We start from the raw sequence: 18932 nt of genomic DNA, 5'->3' as shown, positions 1-18932 counted from the left end.
GTCTTGCAAACAAACAAGGATATCGGCCGGCGTGGGCATTGGGTGCCCGGGGTGGACCAACTCTGTGTGCCCTGTCCAGCACAATGGGAACGTCAGCAGGCACTGCCAGGATGTGGCGAAAGAGGCCTTCTGTGAAAGCGAACAGATCTTTGGTGTAATCTGAAGTTTTCACCCCCAGATTCTGATGTGGCAACGCGATCCGATCTCTAAATCTTCCAGGTGTGTTTGGGTATCTAGATTCTGATCCTGCAGGCGAAGAATCTCTTGTTGGAGCATGTGCACGTTTGATATCGCGGTGTCGCTCTTTACTTCCAGAGTTGCAACTCGCTCTCCCAAGCTATCTACATCCCTGCGGATATCTCGCGTTTCAGCAGTGAGGTCCGTCTTCACAGTCTGTATATCCGCCCTGAGGGTATTGAAAAGCGATTCCAGGAACGCTTTGGTAATGAGTTTGCCTCCGACGTCGGGTTGAGTCTGAGGGGCGCCATCTGTGAAGATACAGTTGGTAGATCAGGATTGGACTGCGCTCTCCCAAAAATATCTTTCAGGGACTTCTGTTTCCTCGTTCTAGTTGAGGTCATAGTCTGGAGGATCACGTGAGGAGCCAATGTGGGGGCACTGCCGTCGTATTCCCCTGGCGCTCGATCGCAATCTCTGCCGCTTCGCGAGTGGTCAGATAGGGCATCCTACCAGGCCTAGGCTGAATCCCCAGAATCCACTGGCGCTTGCCTCAAACCGCGTGGAGCTCAACCCAACCGGTTAAGGGGTCTTTTGTGGCCAACCAGCCTCAATAATCAGGAGATCCGCAGACGTGGCCCCAAGTCCAATCTGGAGTGTCTCAGGGGGCTCCCCTCCATCACCGCCTCTCCGGGGCTTCTACCTCTCACCTCTATGCCTCCGTAGCTCCTCAGGCTGCTTCCGGCCACTGCCCCTGTCTACTCAAGTCACAAGCCAGTTCAACTTGCCCGTAGACCAGCTACAGTCATGGAATACCTTAGAAACCCCCTGCTAAGAGGCGTACAAGCGTCACGTTGGCCCACGGCAGCTCAATGTTCAGAAGAAGTGCTGACGGTGCAATGCTGTGTTGTCCTCCAGGTTGTGGCCCCAAAGCCCGAGGCCTTATATGTGCTATGTGTTAAGCACCTTGGGTCCACCACTCAATGCCGGGTATGCAGACACTACGCCCTCCTGCTGTTCCTCCAACCGAGGCCTACTGCCTGCTGCAACCTCATGGCCGGGGATCTCACTGGCTCTTGCGCTATGCGGGAAAATGGCGGCGACGACGCAGCAGGGATCCCCCCCCACGATGCTGCGACTTCTCCCCTCAGCTGTTACTCACTGCGGCCATCCGGGCTGTACATACTCTACTCCTTGTTGACCAAAGCGGGCAGCTCCCAATTACAGTTCCAGGGAGCGCCTCAGAGTAGCTTGGTCCCGCGCAGGGCCGACTGGAGCTCCTCCACCATTGGCCCCCGGGATCACCTTGTGGATCTCCCCTCTCTGAGTGGGTGGAGGGGGTCCCCGATACCCGCAGTGCATTCTGGGCATTGCCGCTGCTTTCAATGCGGGAGAGAGAAGGACTCATCCCTGCTACCGTGGGCCGCCGCGTAGGAGCGTGCGGCGCCCAGGCCGACTGACAGCCTCCCGGCCCAGCTTCGCCGTCAATATTCAGCGCCTCACAGACTCCCACTCCAAGGAGTCCCATGGCCGGTGGTGCAAAACCCCAGGCTCAATGGGGGCAGCCTGCGTGTCTTCCAGGCCGCCCGGCGGAAGCCCTTACGTTAGAGGCTGGCCTCGGCGGCACCTGGAACGGGCTGTCCGTGAAACGGGGCCTCCGCCTCACCGCGAGCCACGCAGCCCTGTGGGTCTTCTCTTCGCTCGGTGCTGCTTTCGTGCCTGGTGTCTGCAGCCCCCCGCCTTGGGGGCGGAGTGTAACGATGCCAAGGGGGAGTCCTCCGGGTCCGGTATTTGCAACCCCCGACCCCCTTAGAAGCAGTAAGGTGCTATAATCGGCGGGCGGCGAGGGGAGCTCCGATGATCACGTCCTACCTCGCCGCCATCTTGGACACGCCCCCTCCTGTCACCTTTAAGTGTCTTTGTTCTTCGCTTACTGTTAAGGATGTCCTTGATCCGCCACGCAGATGATTGTAGTGATAATAAAACTGATAATGGAAATCTTTCTTCCATTGATTGGAGCAACAGTGTTCTTATCTGTCTTCAAAAAGAAGGTTGCGTGCACATTTTACTCTGCCCCTAACCTTTGAGCTGCACCTCCTATTTGTGACCTGACTTTGTGCTTGAACGTTGACTTATAGGAGTAGAGGAAGGGTAATCCCACACCCATCGCCTCTCACTCCTCCCCTTAGAGTGCACCCAGGTGGCATAAGTGTATCTCAGGAATATGATGCAGTGGCCACGTTACGCACCAGGTGAAACACTTGTAATGGCAGGCAAGGTGGCTCTCTTGGGTCAGTTTGGAAAAAAAAAAGTATGCATCACGTTTCAACAATAGCATTATCAGGCGAGATCACCACACCTCGTACACAAGTACTTTGGTTTCTGAAGGAATATCCTTGTGTTACATTGCAAGACCCCGAAAGTCATATATTGTCTCTTCCTCAGAGAGGCCTGTTTCTAGAAGTAGTTACATGTCCGCCAACGGTTTCCGCACCAGTTGCCAGTGTGCAAGAATAGTCTGGCACTGCCGGGCCAGATGTAACAAGCATTGGCATAGCCAATAGGTCTCGCCTTTGGGACCATATAAGTGTTTAGCCATGCAACAGTTGCTGTTGCACCAAGGATATATAGTGCTGCATAACTAAATACGTATAAGGTCCCAAGAGTGAGATCTATTGGCTATGCCAATGCTTGTTATTTTCAGCGATTTAACGTGACCTATATGCCTCCTTGTGCGTTTAGCGGAATATTCTTAGAATGGTTTTTAAAAAATCAATTTTGTCACTTGAAGAAGCTACATTGTGTAAATAAATCAATGCAGTATCCCTTTTATAAACCCTTTTGTTAATATTTCACCAACCCCTCTAGTGTATAAAGTGTATGATCAGTGCTTGTGGCGCTCACAGGTCATGCACCACTGTTTTTTCTTTAACCACCAAGGAAGCGATTGGCCTTAACTTCTACTCTTTCCTGAATTATTTTTTGTCTTTATTTTGCGTTTATATAAATTCCAGTATAATTTAAAAGATCGCGAAGTAGTACTGGCAAGAAAATAAAATAATATTTTTGACTTTTTTATGGTGAAAGGATGTGCATAGAGAGAACTGGAATAGCATAGGGGTCAGAAATAATACTGTGAGAGACGTACTAATACCACCAGGAGTCGTGGGAGTGACCAGTCTAGCTACGTGGCGGAGCACAGGCAGAAGGAAGATGGCGGATTTTACACTGGTAGAACTGGGGTAGCGCACACTACAGTAAAGTCGCTGCTGCAGCGGTGGCTCTGGTGAGGAAAGCAGTTGTCTTTGGGGTTTCTTGCTGGCACAGACCTCCGTCGTCTTGCGCATACTCAGAAGTGGGCAGAGATGCTTAGAGTAATTCATTAATTACCTGACCTCTGTACCGGTAGTGGTCACCCACACTTTTAAACCAGAGGGCTGAGGGAAAGGGGGCAAAACCTAGGAATGGAGCCTCTGAGAGACCCAGAATGCCAAGTACTGCGCATCCAGAAGTTGAGGGACATGTGTTTGATACTAGCGATGAATATAAACATCCTGAAGTGCAGCCTGCAATTTGTTTGAAGAGTATCATTTAAGGTGAATGTAAGCCGCTTTCACAATCGGCCGTAGTTAGAACATGCGTTAACCTGCAGCTTTTCTCCTGCGGTGAACTCCAGCCGGGCACCAAATAAACAAACTGATGTGCATGGGTGCTTAGCCGCTAATGGCCGTTAACTTTTCAGAAGAAAAAAAAAATTCAGAGGAAAGAGCTTAAAAGCGAATTGTTCCTTTAGTTTAAATACCAGTGCAATGTATGCCCAGTGTATCGTCTCTCAATCTCTGTAGAGTTAGTTGCAGGCATTGGGGTTACAAGTCAGCTGTGATAACTCATTACAGTCTGACACACTCTTCTTTTTACTGACAATTACAAGTTTTTAGTGATGTCACAACCAGACTGGACTGTTTATAGGTTTTTCGGAGACCCATTTCAAAAAATATATATTTATTCCGTGCTTGCTGAGGATTCTATAATCATTGCCTGCTGTGTAATATTTTACCATTGCTGACACACTTCTTAAAAAAAATAAGATAAAACCGTGCTCTTTGTAATGCGCTGCTCAGGGCAGAGTTTGCTGTTGGACGTTATTTTATTAATTGCTTCACTCTTTTTATGCCACTGACCCTCATGCCAAATGGCAACAAGACGCTGTAACTAGCACTTCCACGTGCCTCTACAACGCTGCAATTAACAGTAGGTAAAGTTGCAGGCCTTGATAATAGTGCATTATGTTTCTGAGAAGGATTAAAGACTGAGCTGCATCTGAGGCGAGTCAAGGTTCTTCAAGTGCGCTGCAACAGATGCCTTAACCCGCTAGGCTAGCGTGAGAACGTTTTCATTTCTGTTAGTTACTGTATTTATAATTTGGTGACAGTTGTCTGAGCTTTAATAAATGAGTATATTGTTTTGGAAAAGTACAACAAGCGAACCGGATATGTAATGTAGTTTGGCGCACACACATTGACGTGTAAACATACTCACTTTTGTCTTCAGCGGACGCATGTGTTTTTTAGAGAAGGGCAGGTGGAGTAGCTCTTATAATGGTTACTTTTTTGTTCGAGGTTACATTTCTGCAATTGTGGAAGTCTGCAAAGTTTGTTTAAGATGTGAAACTGTGACCTCAGCCCTAGTACCCTACGAGTTAGAATACACCGCTACATGTGTTCACACCCTCCGGTATCAGGAGGGGGAGGGGTAAGGGCATTGGTGGAGGAGGTTGTGTGAGAGAAGGGCTCATTAAAACGCTATGTATTGAGTCCAGATAGAAGTGTCTGCAAGCTGAAAGCAGATTGGAGTGTTTGTGAAATCCGAATCAGAGATGTTTTGGGGGTAGGGACGTATATTCTGTGTCATCATGTCAGTGAATTGTTGAACCATTAACTAGTTTGCAGTCCCCTCTTTTACTTATTTTTATAGCCCGACGTTTTCACCAAGCCGTTTTATGTGGAATGTTCATTACACGCTCTTTAGTGTGTGTGTGTGTGTGGGTGTGTGTGTGTGTGTGTGTGTGTGTGTGTGTCTCCGTCAAGTCACTAGACATGCACTCTTTTTTAGTTTTTCGTATGGCAGACATTTATTTATATATTTAAAAACGAGGCGACATGGGGGGGTTAAAAAGGGACATAAGCGGGTTGGACTGATGAGTGCAGTGGGGGCAGGAGAGCCTTTCAAGGAATGCAGAATCTGCAGGGGGCACACAATGTATGATGCTGGCTGCAGGCTAATTGCACAAGAGGTTTACACATGTCAAACACCTCTGCTGACCTGTTGCTCACCCTCCCTTTACTGGCTCAGCTGCAGCACAGCCAGTAAAGTGAGGCTAAACATAAACGTTTGTATAAAAAAAAAATATTTTACGGGCTCTTTAGTAACGAGCATTGGCCGTGTGACCCGGCTGGGAGTTGGTGTGTGCAAAAATAAAGAAAATTTTAAACCGCTAGTGGTGGAGCCAGTGGTGCGCGCGTGCGTGCGCTATGTTAAAAAGTGCTGTGCACGACGCGCGCGCCTGTGCGCGGTCTGGCAAGCTGATCGCCGCTTTGGGAGAACTTCTCAAAGCCGCTCCTAAATGTCTATCCGAACAGCGCATGCGCGCTGACTCGGCGAGACCTAAAAACCTTGCTGGACTAGCCTACACCTCTGACAATCAGCACCTATGGACAGATCAAATTACTACATATCCTCCGGGGTGATTAATGAATCCAAACTGCAGGAGCTTGTGTGTGAATTGTACCAATTTCTCTTTGGAGAAACAAAATGTCCAGTTTTTCTCCGGCATCACTTGCCCTATGTCCTTTCCCCAGAGTTACATAGCCAGTAGGTCGAAAACTTTTGTTAATTCAGAGCACATCTTGTAAAGAATAAATACCCACCTGGCAGTGGAGCCCAAGCTAAAGATGTTAGGAGGGTGAAATCAGGAGGTGCAAGTGGATTGTCGGAACAGATATTTGTGTTGCTTGCTTAAGCCAGATGTAGGTCAGTATCTCTAGGGAGCTAATGCTCTCCTTGGCTCTGTAATAGTCCTATGTCAAGTACTGAGCCCCTCAAAGCAGCTGTGTCCACTCCTTTAGGGAACTATGAATGTACCCCGGGTTCAAGTGTTTGTTACAGGCCAGTGGCAGCGCTGGAGATTACAATAATTTTAAGCCAGTTTAATTGGCTACTGTCCATCACTGCCTGCATCACATGGTACACATGGCAGAGGATGGTCTAGGCTTCCTACCGCCCAAGATAGTTTGTAAGGAACCACACTCGACCCAGTGGCATTCAGGGAAGAGATGAGTGAATGAGAGTCAGGAGTGTACCAGCTATGCCCAAGCAGCCAGATGAACGTTGCAAGTCAGGGACTCCAAAAACCTCCGCCTGCAAGTGGTCTAGTCATTACCTCCCATTTGGCTCTAGGTTGGTTACCAGCCTGTATTAGCCTAATCAGGAGTGCATAGAGATGAGTAAATAAGGAGGCCCTGCGTGGCACCTGTGAATTGATGAATAAGTATTAGCATTTTGGCTGGACCACCATTTCCATGATGGCGACTCTCCCAGCCAATGATAGCGGAAGCTTAATTCACCGTTCAGCTTGAAGTTGTAACTTTCCTATGATTGGACCATAACTATGTTACCACCAAATAGTTTACTGAGCCAGAGCATCATCGCATGGGGAACACCCCATTTGATTTTCCCATCCATGATCAGAGTGAAGGGCAACAACTGTCTTCTCCCAATTAATGCATAGAAACCTCCAACCCATTTTAAATGGCAGACACACCGGAAAGTCCGATTCCTGCACCATAGTCCGGATCTTGCACAAACAGGGAGTGGTTAGAAAACTTTTATGGTAAATATTTCATTTCAACAGGCAATGCATGGCGTTGGCCCCAAGAAACCAGTAGTTCAACTTTTAATGAGTATCATGGACAGACGAGTAAAAGAAGAATACTTTCTCTCACCCCCTCCTTATATCCGCAGGCCGTTTGTAGCCAATATCCATGGTAGTAGTTTGACCTGACTAAGATAACCAGCAGATACTAGATCTATCTCATAAAGAGTCAAGATCAAAGTCATCTCACTGCCACATGTTAGTTTTGAGCTCTCATTTTGCAGCAAATTGTCAAGCTTTGCAAAGAGCTGCGCTGACTGTTGGGGGCATGTATAGTGCATTTTTGCTCACACTGATATTCAGAAACCACTAGAATAAGCCCTCTGGATTGAATGTCTACCGGGGTGAAGTGGACAGGCTTCCAAATCAAAATAGTAACCGCGTCTTGCATATGAGCTATATGAAGAGAGGAACCAGAACGAGCCCCATCTTGGGGAAAATTCATGAGGGCACGTCGCATCCAGATGTGTCTTTTCCAGCAGAACTTTTAACAATCTTGCGCCTCGGCAAGTTAGGCTAAAACGATGGGCTTCAACTTTCTGGGGTTAGTGAGCCCTTTCAAATTATACATCAAAGACCATGTACTACACAAATAGGTATATGGGTCATGCGTAGGTTAATGTTACAGGTCAGTAGTAGTTGACAGTTTTGTGCTAGATTACGTGCCAGTTCTTTCATTGCCAACCAACGCCCTAAATCAGTATCCCATCCCCTTGCACACTTCTCTTTAATTCCCACTTATAACTTCTCAAACCTTTTAGTGCTACACACACTTAGTACTTCAAAGTTACCTAAGAACCCAAATTTATCCTCACAAATATCATGCAATGAAGAGGTTTATAAAAGATTGCATGTCACATTCCTGCGGAGAATGTTTGAAGAGCCACCCCATCCTCTTCAGTATTTCCAAAGACAATTATTCATTTAATCATCTTGAAGCCAACATTTTAACATATTATCTAAGCACGGATAATAAACGTCACCTACACATCACTCCTCGGTGCCTGAGAGTTTCCACCTTTGGAAGGGAAAAGAGTCGTCTTTTTTTTTTAACACTCTTCTTACAAAACGTAAGAGCTTAGTGTAGAAATATACACCGCTTTATACTCTTCTGCAAAGCGTGGCACAGTATAACGTGGAGTAATTGAGGTTTGCAGCAAGCAGTGCCCTCTTTGCCTCCATAAAGGATCTCCTAGACCCATGCACGGTGGGCATGAAATACAGGAGAAAGGAAATCCTAGTACCCTGAAATTCCGGTATGTTATGTTATTAAGTTTTGTATAGCGCCCGTGTACCCGAAGGGGTCTTGGCGCTGCCTTGAAAAACAGCGATCAGAGAGGTGGGATAGCTACAATATGGCCTCCATAGATTAGAAGATCCATGTTTTTAATGCTTTCCTGACGTGCAAAAGGTTTTGGTAATTTTTCAATTCAATGGGGACGGTACTTTCATCTATCTGGCCAATCGCAGGACAGGATCTCTATCCTTGAAATGAATAAACTGGCCAATAATCAGGCATGCAAGGAATGGAAAGTAATTCTGCCTTGAAGAGTGGCTTTGAAAGTGTCCCGTATCATGGGAGGCTCATCTTTTCCAATATTTTAATTGCAAATCCTTTCTGATGAATAGCTTTTGTTCTTCTCTCACTTTTAATCTTCTAGCAGAAGTCTGGTCATTTCCACCTCTTGAACCCGTGTTTTGCCCTTCCTGTCATAGTATCTAATTCAGTGATGGCATGGTTTGAGAAACCATTTGGGGTCGAAGAGTCCTGGTCTAGTTTCAGTTAAGGCTGAGGTCAATAAAAAGTCTATTTTAGTAGCTCTCTTCATTCTCCGTGAAGTGGCCCCTCTCCAAGGGTTGATCAATGCTGTTGCTAGACCCTTCAACTAATTCAGCACTCCGGTTTATTCTGTTTCCGATCTACACTGGAGGACGCCATATTAATGGATTGGGTAGAAATAATATCCCCACCCGTGATTAATATTCCCTTCAGTGGCATTTGTGAAATGCAAAGCTCATATAAGAACTTTAGACCATCTGTAGATGTATATACCAAAGATTTGATTTAACGTGTAATCCATACCACTAATACGCTTGTTTGTCTGAGTCTGAATGGTAGATGCTAATATCGAGTCCTCTAGACAAATATGAAGCCACACTTCTGTGTGCTGTATTCGAAGCAAAAAAACTTTCCCCCGACCATTTTGATAATCAATCATTCAGGGTTTTTAAAAAGCGCGCTACTCGCCTGTGAGGGCTGCGGGTGGGGGGTAATCTCTGCTCCGTCAGCCGAAGACCCAGGTCTTGAGCGCCTATCTGGAGCCAGTCTGATGTCTGCTGGGAGCTCGTTCCAGGTCTTGGCTGCAATGTGAGAGAAGGATTTTCCACCAGCTCTGGCTCTGCGGATGCACGGGGTTTCGGCCAGTGCGAGGTTGGATGATCGGAGGTTTTTTTTAATTTTAGTTATGCAGGGTTTTTAATTCCGGTCTAAATAAGGCGAACAACTTTGTGAATTTGAAAACTGTAACAAAACACCCCAAACATATTTTAGGACTTCAAATCCAGGCTGACCAACACCACATCTTTCCTCAAGAAATGTCCTTGTGTGAAAATTTTTGATTTTGTAGTCACACCCATTCTATACCACCTTAATTTATTAAATATGAGCTACTTTATATCCTAGATTTGGATTTCTTAAAAGAAAACATTTTCTGCTGCCAAAGTAAGGTTCAGTGGAATGGTTATCGTTCATGATGTAGTCAAGTAGTCTTACATCACAGCTGGATGATCGGAGGTTTCTTTTGGCTACATGGAAGTTGATTCTGTCATTGAGGTATTCGGGTCCGGTGTTGTGTATGAATTTGTAGGCGTGGGTGAGGGATGTATGTCGTTACAACGCATACTTTTACTCCGCGTACCATTACAACGCGGTATTTACAACGCATACCGCTACAACGCATAGCGCTTTGGGGTGCTGGATAGTGGTAAGTATAATTTACTATTCTAACTCCAGTCCCCGTGGACCCTAGGGAAGGTGTTTGATAGTAAATTAAACTTACATCTTATCCTAGAGCGCCCCCCAGCGCAATGCGTTGTAACGGTATGCGTTGTAATGCCCGCGTTGTAGTGGTAGTGCGGAGTAAAAAAAATGCGTTGTAACAGGTGAATACCGTGGGTGAGGATTTTGAAGGTGACCGGTCCATGCAGAAGGGGTGGTTCCGAGGACAAGGACTTCTGACTTCTTGGCATTGAATTTAAGGCCGCTGTTGGTGATCCGTACTGACCTTTTGAATTTCTTTCTAGAAATTAAGTCTGGCGATGGCAGGGGCTTCAGTGAGGGAGAGGATGATCGGAGTGTCATCAGCGTAGGAGACGATGTTGAGGCCGTGTTGTTGGACGATAGCGGCGAGGGGAGCCATGTAGATGTTGAAGAGGGTCGGGGTCCACGATGATCCTTGTGGGAATCGGCAGGTGATTTCAGTGGGATCGAAGAGGAAGGGCGACAGTCTGATACTTTGGCTTCTTCTGGTGAGGAATGATCGGAGCCAGTCTAGGGCTGTTCCTTGTATACCGGCTTCGTGTAGTCTGACGACGAATGTGTGGTGGGAGAAGATGTTGAATGCTGCTGATAGGTCGAGTAGGATGAAGGCTGCGGCGTGGCCTTGGTCCAGGAGGGTTTGGATGTCATCTGTGGCAGCGAGTAGGGCAGTCTTGTGCCTTGGTTGCTTCAGAATCTGGATTGGGATGGGCCGAGGATGGCATTGTCTTCTATGAATCATGTCAGTTCCCTGGTGACTGTTTTCTCTGCAACTTGGGCCGCAAAGGGGAGGAGCGAGATGGGCTGGTAGTTCTTGAGGTTGGTAGGGTCGGCTGTTGGTTTCTTGAGCAGGGGCCTGACTTCTGGGAAAGTGCCTGTTTCAAGGTTGGTGTTATTGTGCGTTGTACTTCGGGTGCCATGGAGTTGGCGGCTTTATGGTAGATGTGTGGGGGGCAGAGGTTGGTGGGGGCTCCTGAGTGGATGCCTTCCATGGTTGAGGTGGTGTCTTCTGCTGTGATCGGCGTCCAGGTGGTGATGGTGGGCTGGCTGGTGCGTCTGGGGGGCGGGCCGGCTGTTGTCAGGTGGAGGGTCGATGAAGTTGTCGTAGAGGTTTTTGATTTTGAGGTGGAAGTAGGTTCCAAGCTTTTCGCAGAGGTCTTGGGACTGGGTGATGTTAGTGGCTTCTCTACGAGGGTTGGGGAATTCCTGGATGACAGTGAAGAGTTCCTTGGAGTTGGTGGAGTTGGCGAGGTTTCTGGTGTGGATGAAGGTCCTCTTGGTGGTTCTGATTAGGTTGTGGTAGTCTGTCATGGCATTCTTGTACGTGGTGTGGTTTTCGGGTGTCTTGGTGTTTCTCCAGTAGCTGATTTTTTAAATGACACTGGCATTAGGATGTTAAGCTGCCTGTATCCACCAGCCAGGATGACACCTGAACAAAAGCATAGCTGACTGCGTGAGGAATTGAGGTAGGCCCAGCTGGAACTGAATATAAAATGTCTCGCTCACCCGAAACACAACAGTTCACATGAATAAAAATGGACTCCCATGGCACCCTTCCTTGGCCTGAACAACCTTCCAAATAAACACACACACGTCAGTGGCTGTGGGCCCGTACTTGGAAGTCTCTGCACTCAGCCACAGTTCCGCTTTTGTTTGCTAACTTTCCAATGCTGGCTAGAGGACCGTGTTGCATTGTTTACTCAGACTCCCGGGGCCTTTAGAACTACTGCAGGTGAGTGCAGTCAGTGGTATCTTAGCTCACTGTAGTCTGTCGCCGCCGATGGTGCTTTTAAAGCCGTCTGCGCAGCACATGCCTGGAACAGACACAATTCTGTCTGTGACCCCACATTGAACACAAGTGAAGGCCGGGCAGCAGGGGTTAATCCCTAATGAGCATTTATTAACATCTCTCACTGCGGCAGGGACACATGACTGATATGCGTCTCGGGCGCCCTCATTCGGAAGTCCGGCAGTGCCTCTTATAGATGGGCAGTGCATAAACTAATGTAAATCCCATAAATATGAGCAATCCAGTAACACCAATAAAAAGTTACAACGGGAAGAAAAAACCTACTGTCCGCTTTGCTCCAATCGTTGCTGCGCGGAGGATCTTCACTGATTTTAATATTTTACCGCAGCCTCTAGAACATTATATAGAGGGACTCCAGCCTAAGCCACCCTTAGCGCTCGCTCCACTTTTAAGTCTGCCTCACAAGTGCTGACGTCGCGGTAGCCATTGGGCACTGTCTAACCTGATGTCAGACCCATGGAGGGAATGCCTTGCCGTCATGTCGGAAATAGCCTATAGTTACTTTATAGCACTGCAGCTCAGTAAAGTCAACCCCAAAGCATACTGGGAGCTGTGTGCCTTCCAGAGCACAGCTACCAATCTAGTTTTTTGTTTTAATCCTGCAGCATTACTGAAATATTTAGCAGCGCTACGTCTTCATGGCAGCCATGCCACATATGCGTGACTTTGCATTTCAGTGCGGTGATGCGGATCACCACACTGAAATGCTTTAGCGTTACGCTTGATGTGTTACACTTGGCAGGGCTGCAGGAATCCTGTGATTCTGAACACATCCATCGCGCAATCTCCCCGCGCCTGCCAAAAAATGAATGTGTCCTTGTGTAATGTAAGTGGTACTCATGTAAAGCACTTCAATACAACCGGCAGGCACGGTGCGTCCATTGGGGCATAGGGGCGTAGCCCCACTAAGCCCCATGGACCTACTGCGTCGTCACTAAAAGCCCAATACAAATATTTTAAAAAATCGCACTATCTGCCGGCCGGGAAACCGGGAGACACCCGACTTTCCCGGAGTGCTCGGGGGGAGGGGGGGGGGGGGGATTGATGGGGGGGGGGGGCTTAGGCTTGCTGCAGCTGCGCAAGTGTATTTTTGGGCACAAGCATGCCCGCGCATGCGTAGATCGTTTTCCTGTGAATTCCCCCTTAGAGAGAGGACCAGGGGGCGGGCCGCAGCCCCCGGGGTTACACAGGGCGACTGGGCGAGGAGTGATGGTGCCGCCCCAGCCAATCCTTGCGCTGCATACAGCGCCAGGATTGGCTGGTCAATACATAGCCCGGGTACATAACCCCCTGTCTGGGGGGGAGGCAGAGCTCTCTCTCCCTCCCTCGTACTGTGGCCTCTGTTTGTATTGGGTTTGATTGAAGACTTGACCTCTGACCTGACCGGACCCAGGAATACGACAAGTCCCGAAGGAACCGCTCGGCCAGGGAGACCCGGCGTTCACACTCATCTCAGGTGTGATCAGAATTCAGAGTGCTAGGATACGGCCCCGCCGAACCCCATCACCGCCACATAAATAATGAATGTGCACTATGGTGCTCCTGCCTCTTGTGTGGGCCTATTCCATGTGCTCTTTCCATTTCAAGCGTGACCACTGTCTGCTGACTGCTCACTGGATGTCCATAAGTTAACAATTGCTGCAGTGCTGAATTGTAAGCTGGAGGGCAAGCCTTTTTTCTGCTACTGGTTGGGGGCAAGTGGTTCATGCCTGTGTCTGTTAAGTCTTTGACAACGAGTTACTTGGTTGCTTCGCGTGTGCCTGGGTACCACATCTGCTTATGGGGCAGCATGTGCATAGCAGGATGTATTGAGTGCGCGTGTGTGTGTGGGGGGGGGGGGGGGTTCGCTTCTGCCTCCCAAGCAGCATCAGACGCTGCCCTTTTTAGTGACCATCAACGCATTACAAAATGAGCTCGCATGGGAGAAAGCGGGGATTCCCATTTTGGTGTGTAGTTCAGTTGTAGAAATGTATACATTACTTTGGGCTCAATATGTATGTTCCGATTTTGGTGTGAAGTTGTAAAAATGTATACATGACTTTGGTGTAAATATGTACCATCAAAACTGCAGGGCCACACCAAAGGGGAGAGGATGTGGTCTGACGGTTAGCTCGGCCGACTTTGGTGCTGGGAAACCAGGTTAGAGTCTCTTATCGAGCCATACAAATGTATACATGACTTACTTTTGTGTTAAATAAATAGATATTTTAAAAAACAAATAAAAATGATGTTCCGACTAAGGTGTGAAATTGGTGTCGAATAAATACATGTTTTAAAAACAATTAATATTAATCATGTATCATTGGTGCTGGAGTACAAGGTTCGAGACTGGTATTGAACACTGACAAGCTGTGTGCAAGTTATATGGTCATAAAAATACATGAATGATGGATGGATGCAGGATGGATGGATGAATGGATGCTGGATGGATGGATGATGGATGGATGGATGCATGAATGCATGATGGGTGCAGGATGGATGCAGGATGGATGGATGGATGGGTGCATGAATGAATGATGGATGCAGGATGGATGGATGGATGGATGGGTGGATGGATGGGTGGGTGGGTGGATGCATGAATGAATGTTGGATGCAGGATGGATGGGTGGATGGATGGGTGGATGCATGAATGAATGATGGATGCAGGATGGATGGGTGGATGCATGAATGAATGATGCAGAATTGGTGGATGGATGGGTGGATGCATGAATGAATGATGGATGGATGGATGGATGGGTGGGTGGGTGGATGCATGAATGAATGATGGATGCAGGATGGATGGATGGGTGGGTGGATGGATGGGTGGATGCATGAATGAATGATGTATGGATGCAGGATGGGAGGGTGGATGGATGGGTGGATGCATGAATGATGTGTGGATGGATGCAAGGTGGTTATGGCTCGCTCGCTGCGGTGCAATATGCAAATTAGTTTACGCCCACCACTTTCAAATGTCACCGGCCGCCCCTGACAACCGGGTCGAGTTCGCGCTATGTAAATCTGCAACAAAAAAACTTGTGGGAGGGTGGCAGGAAGCAACACGAACAGCGGGAGGGAAGCTGGTTCAGAAGAAACACTGGAAACCGTGCGGGCGGGTGTAAACGGGACTTCAACTAAGCCTGTTCATTGAAAGAGGATTATTGACAAGTTTGCTTATATTTATCATTAATAAATACTAAAATTCCTTTGCCTCTTTCTGCGAACGGGCCCTGCGAAAATGTAAATAAAGTGCGGCCAGATAAACCCAAACACATTGTCGTGTATACTTAAACTAAAGAACTGGGGCTCTTCACGAGTGGACCCCGTCCCCGTGCTTGAAGTACTAGCTGCAGCCCCTTTTCACTGCGGCGACACATTCATGCATAGATATCACTGCCTGCACTGGTCGTTTTAGTTGTAGTTGACACACGGTGGCAGTCTACGATAAGGAATGTTTTCCAAAATAGCCTTGATATCGAATAGCACGGACCTCCCACGTGAAGCAGTTTGAGGATGATGAAGTTTGCTTTACGTCACAAGGCGAGACATCCCATGCATCGGAGTGCGGCCGGTCAGTTACAGAGGAAACGGGGTTATAGCAGTTGTAGATTAATGTGTCGGGTGGCGGCATTAATCAGGCGGGCAGAATGGACGATTGCATAGGTAGTTAATCTCTGGCTGATGTTGATTTGTATCACTGTACCACATAGTGTTTGCTTGTTTTGAGTGCTCGTAGCGATAATGTATTTCAGTGTATTGGGTCTTGTCCTTTAATAATCCCGGTGTAAGCTCTGGGTAGCAACAGGGTGTTCAGTTCAGTGTTTAGGAAATGGTGATTTCTTTCTTGGGCCAGATTGTTAATACAGAGATGCTCTTGCAAACAACGCACTGAAGTCTTTCCGTGCAGTGCCACAACCCCTGTAGAATCTGGACGGCGAGGAATCGCCTTACAAGAAAGCCTTGAATTGCTTAGGTGTGAGTCCCGTGTGACCTACTGTCGACTGCTCTGGCTCTTCTACTCAGCCTGCCACGTGCAGTGTTCTGGCTCCTCCAGGGCGCCTGCTGTAGAGTTTTATTTTTATTTTATTTATTTTATTTAATGCATTTTTAAAAAAGCGCGGACTTTACCCTAAGGTGTCAGAGCACTGTACAATAGAACCAGATCCGTTACATGTGAGAACTGTTACAGGAATGGAACAAACAAAAATAGCATGCCATAGAATCAAAGCGACGCAGACATCAGGCACACGATCTCAAGCACAGACTGTACAAGCAAAAATATGAATATATATGATAAATTTTACAATGACTTAAGAACTTCCTGGCGAAAAATAGCAGGCCATAGAATCAAAACAACGCAGGCAAAAGGAACACAATGCATCAGAAAGACCGGTCCTGTAGAATTGTGCTAACAAGGTCCCCTGCACGTCACTGTAAATGCAGAGAGATGACCGTGGTCTCGTACCTTGGTTTTAATGTGTGCTTTATTTTTCTTCTGTTTCAGATTCAACCAACTCGGGCGACAACATGTACACATTAATGAACGCAGTGCCCCCGGGACCCAACAGACCCAATGTAAGGATCCGCATATTCAGCTTGTTTTAGTAAGAATTGCCGTATCAAACGGATGGATCAGTCTCGGATTACTCCTTATATTAGAAACTGCATTGCACTTCTGTCGTCAGTTACAACTAGCTCGATGACGTCGAACATCTCTGCAAAATTAATGAATGTGTCCATTCTCTACGACTGGCTTATTTACTTCAACTGTGATTGCACTTCAAAGTAATAGCTGCTAAAATAGTGAAACCTGCTGTCTCCGAGGACTGTGATACTGCCCAGTGTTAGCCATTTTAATAGAGCCAGGCCGGTATAGTCTTGTAAAAATATTGCTTAAACATTGTGATAACTGACGACCCGATTCACATACTTTGGGTGCAGTGCAGGAAATGAGGAGGATCCGGGCAGATCCCAGATCCTGCAGCTTCGATTGAACTTAGGGTGACCAACTGGTATGAGTGCGAATTCAGGACAGTGAGGGTAAAAAATCAGGACAAACGGTCACAATTCAGGACAAAAATTCAAGACGGGAGGTCCAAATTCAGGACAAAACTTTGGTACACAAGGTACGTTTTACACACACATCAAAGGAGGTTGAGTAATAGTATATAAGTAATCCCATCTATATCCAAACATATTCATCCATTTGCAAACCTATCCATCATGTAACCTTCCATCCATCATTTCACTCATCCATCCACCCTTTCACCATATACATCCGTACACTCATCTATTCACTCTTCCAACCAATCATCCACTCATCCATCCAGCCACTTATCCACTCATCCATCCAGCCATTTACCCTTTCACCCATCCTTTCACTAACTCATCCATCCACTTACTCATCCATCCACCCAGTCATTCATCCTACCACCCATTCACCTTTTCAGTCATCCATCTTCTCATTCTCTCCATTGACCCTTTCGCTTAGCCATCCATCCTTCCTTCCATCCATCCACCCATCCTTCTACTCATCCACTCATGAATCCATCCATTGTCCCTATCACTCATCCATCATTTCACTTATCCATCCATTCACTCATCTATCCATCCTTTCACTTGTCTATCCATCCTTTCACTCATCCTTCCACCCTTTTACCCATCCATCTACCCTTCCACCCATACATCCATCTATTCACCTTTTCTCTCATCCATCCACCCATTCACTCACCAATCATCCACCCTTTCACTCATCAAGCACAGGGTCAAGGCTGATTTGCATATGGCCATGTCTGAACTGGGGTGGTGTGGAGTGCAAAAAATCGATGGATTTAGGCCCAGATCTCTGTACTGGGGTGAATGTATGACATTGTTCTGCATTCTGTCCATCAATTGTTGTTTTTGCATTTGTCACCCGAGTTGGATGGGTATACTCAGACGTGAGTCCCATGCTCTCCACACCACTGGAGTCAAGCTATCCTGGCTGAAGACGGCTGATAGCCAGAAACCGGTGTCAGGATGCTTGATTCTGGTCCAGGAAAGACATGGCTTGGCAGTTCGGGCTGGACTGTTCCCATGAGGCACAGGGTCAAGGCTGATTTGCATATGGCCATGTCTGAACTGGTATGGTGTGGAGTGCAAAAAAACGATGGATTTAGGGCCATATCTCTGTACTGGGGTGAATGTATGACATTGTTCTGCATTCTGTCCATCAATTGTTGTTTTTGCCTTTGGCTGCAGAGTTGCAGACAGAAGAGGCTCATCAAGAATTTCACCCTTGCTTTAGTTCATAAAGCAAGGAGTGGGGTGGGGGGAGGATTCACTACACCCCTGCACATAGGCAATCTGAAAAAGTAGAAGGCATGAGTCATGCATGATGCACAGTGCCATGCCATGAGGTGACTGACAGGGTGTTGTTTCCAGGGCTTTAGCAGGATGAAAAGGGGGTGGGGAGGCTCTCAAATGGTGGTGCTTGATGTAATTAAGAGTGTGGCTTAAAACACCTTAGCAAAAAATCTCTGCTTAGCATAGTGTACCGCCCGACTGGTATTTTGCCTCTTCTGCCATGGTATCCAGATATATAACACACGCAACGTTACACTTACAAGCCAGAACTATTGGCTTTGTCAATGGTTGTTAGTTGCATAAAATAAAAATGCAGCAACCATGGCTTCGTTGAATATAATATTGAAACTGCACTTTTCGAAAGTGATGAGACTGAAAGAACTCCAGCCCCTTCTTTTCAACTTGTTTCACTATCTTTTTTTCATGAACTGGATTCTGTAGCAGCATTGGTGGGTTTGCATATTCCTTCCATCTCCCCCAGCCCGTGGCAGGAGGAGGCCACCCCATGCAGTAAGTAACACTCCAAACTGACCAATTGGCATTCTGTATGTGGCAATCAACCGCATACAGAATGACAATGGGCGGGTGGGGGCTACTTGTGCTCCGAGGAGGATTGCGAGGTGGCCCCATCAGGGGGCTGAGGCTTCATGCAG

At 47.3% G+C, this 18932-nt stretch overlaps 1 protein-coding gene across 7 annotated transcripts in view; it reads left to right on the top strand.

The window, feature by feature from the left end:
- SSBP2 (single stranded DNA binding protein 2) overlaps positions 1-18932 on the top strand; it is an 836850-nt gene that overhangs the window by 758821 nt on the left and 59097 nt on the right. For all 7 annotated transcript variants that reach the window (XM_086960847.1, XM_086960848.1, XM_086960845.1 and 4 more), the window contains one exon: positions 16439-16509. In XM_086960847.1, the coding sequence (XP_086816973.1) occupies positions 16439-16509 (71 nt within the window). The remainder of the gene's footprint in view (positions 1-16438; positions 16510-18932) is intronic.

The sequence above is a fragment of the Lissotriton vulgaris genome, chromosome 3_1 (genome assembly GCF_964263255.1).
Source record: "Lissotriton vulgaris chromosome 3_1, aLisVul1.2, whole genome shotgun sequence".
NCBI classification, from domain to species: Eukaryota; Metazoa; Chordata; class Amphibia; order Caudata; family Salamandridae; genus Lissotriton; species Lissotriton vulgaris.
This window is presented reverse-complemented; position numbering and strand designations above follow the sequence as displayed.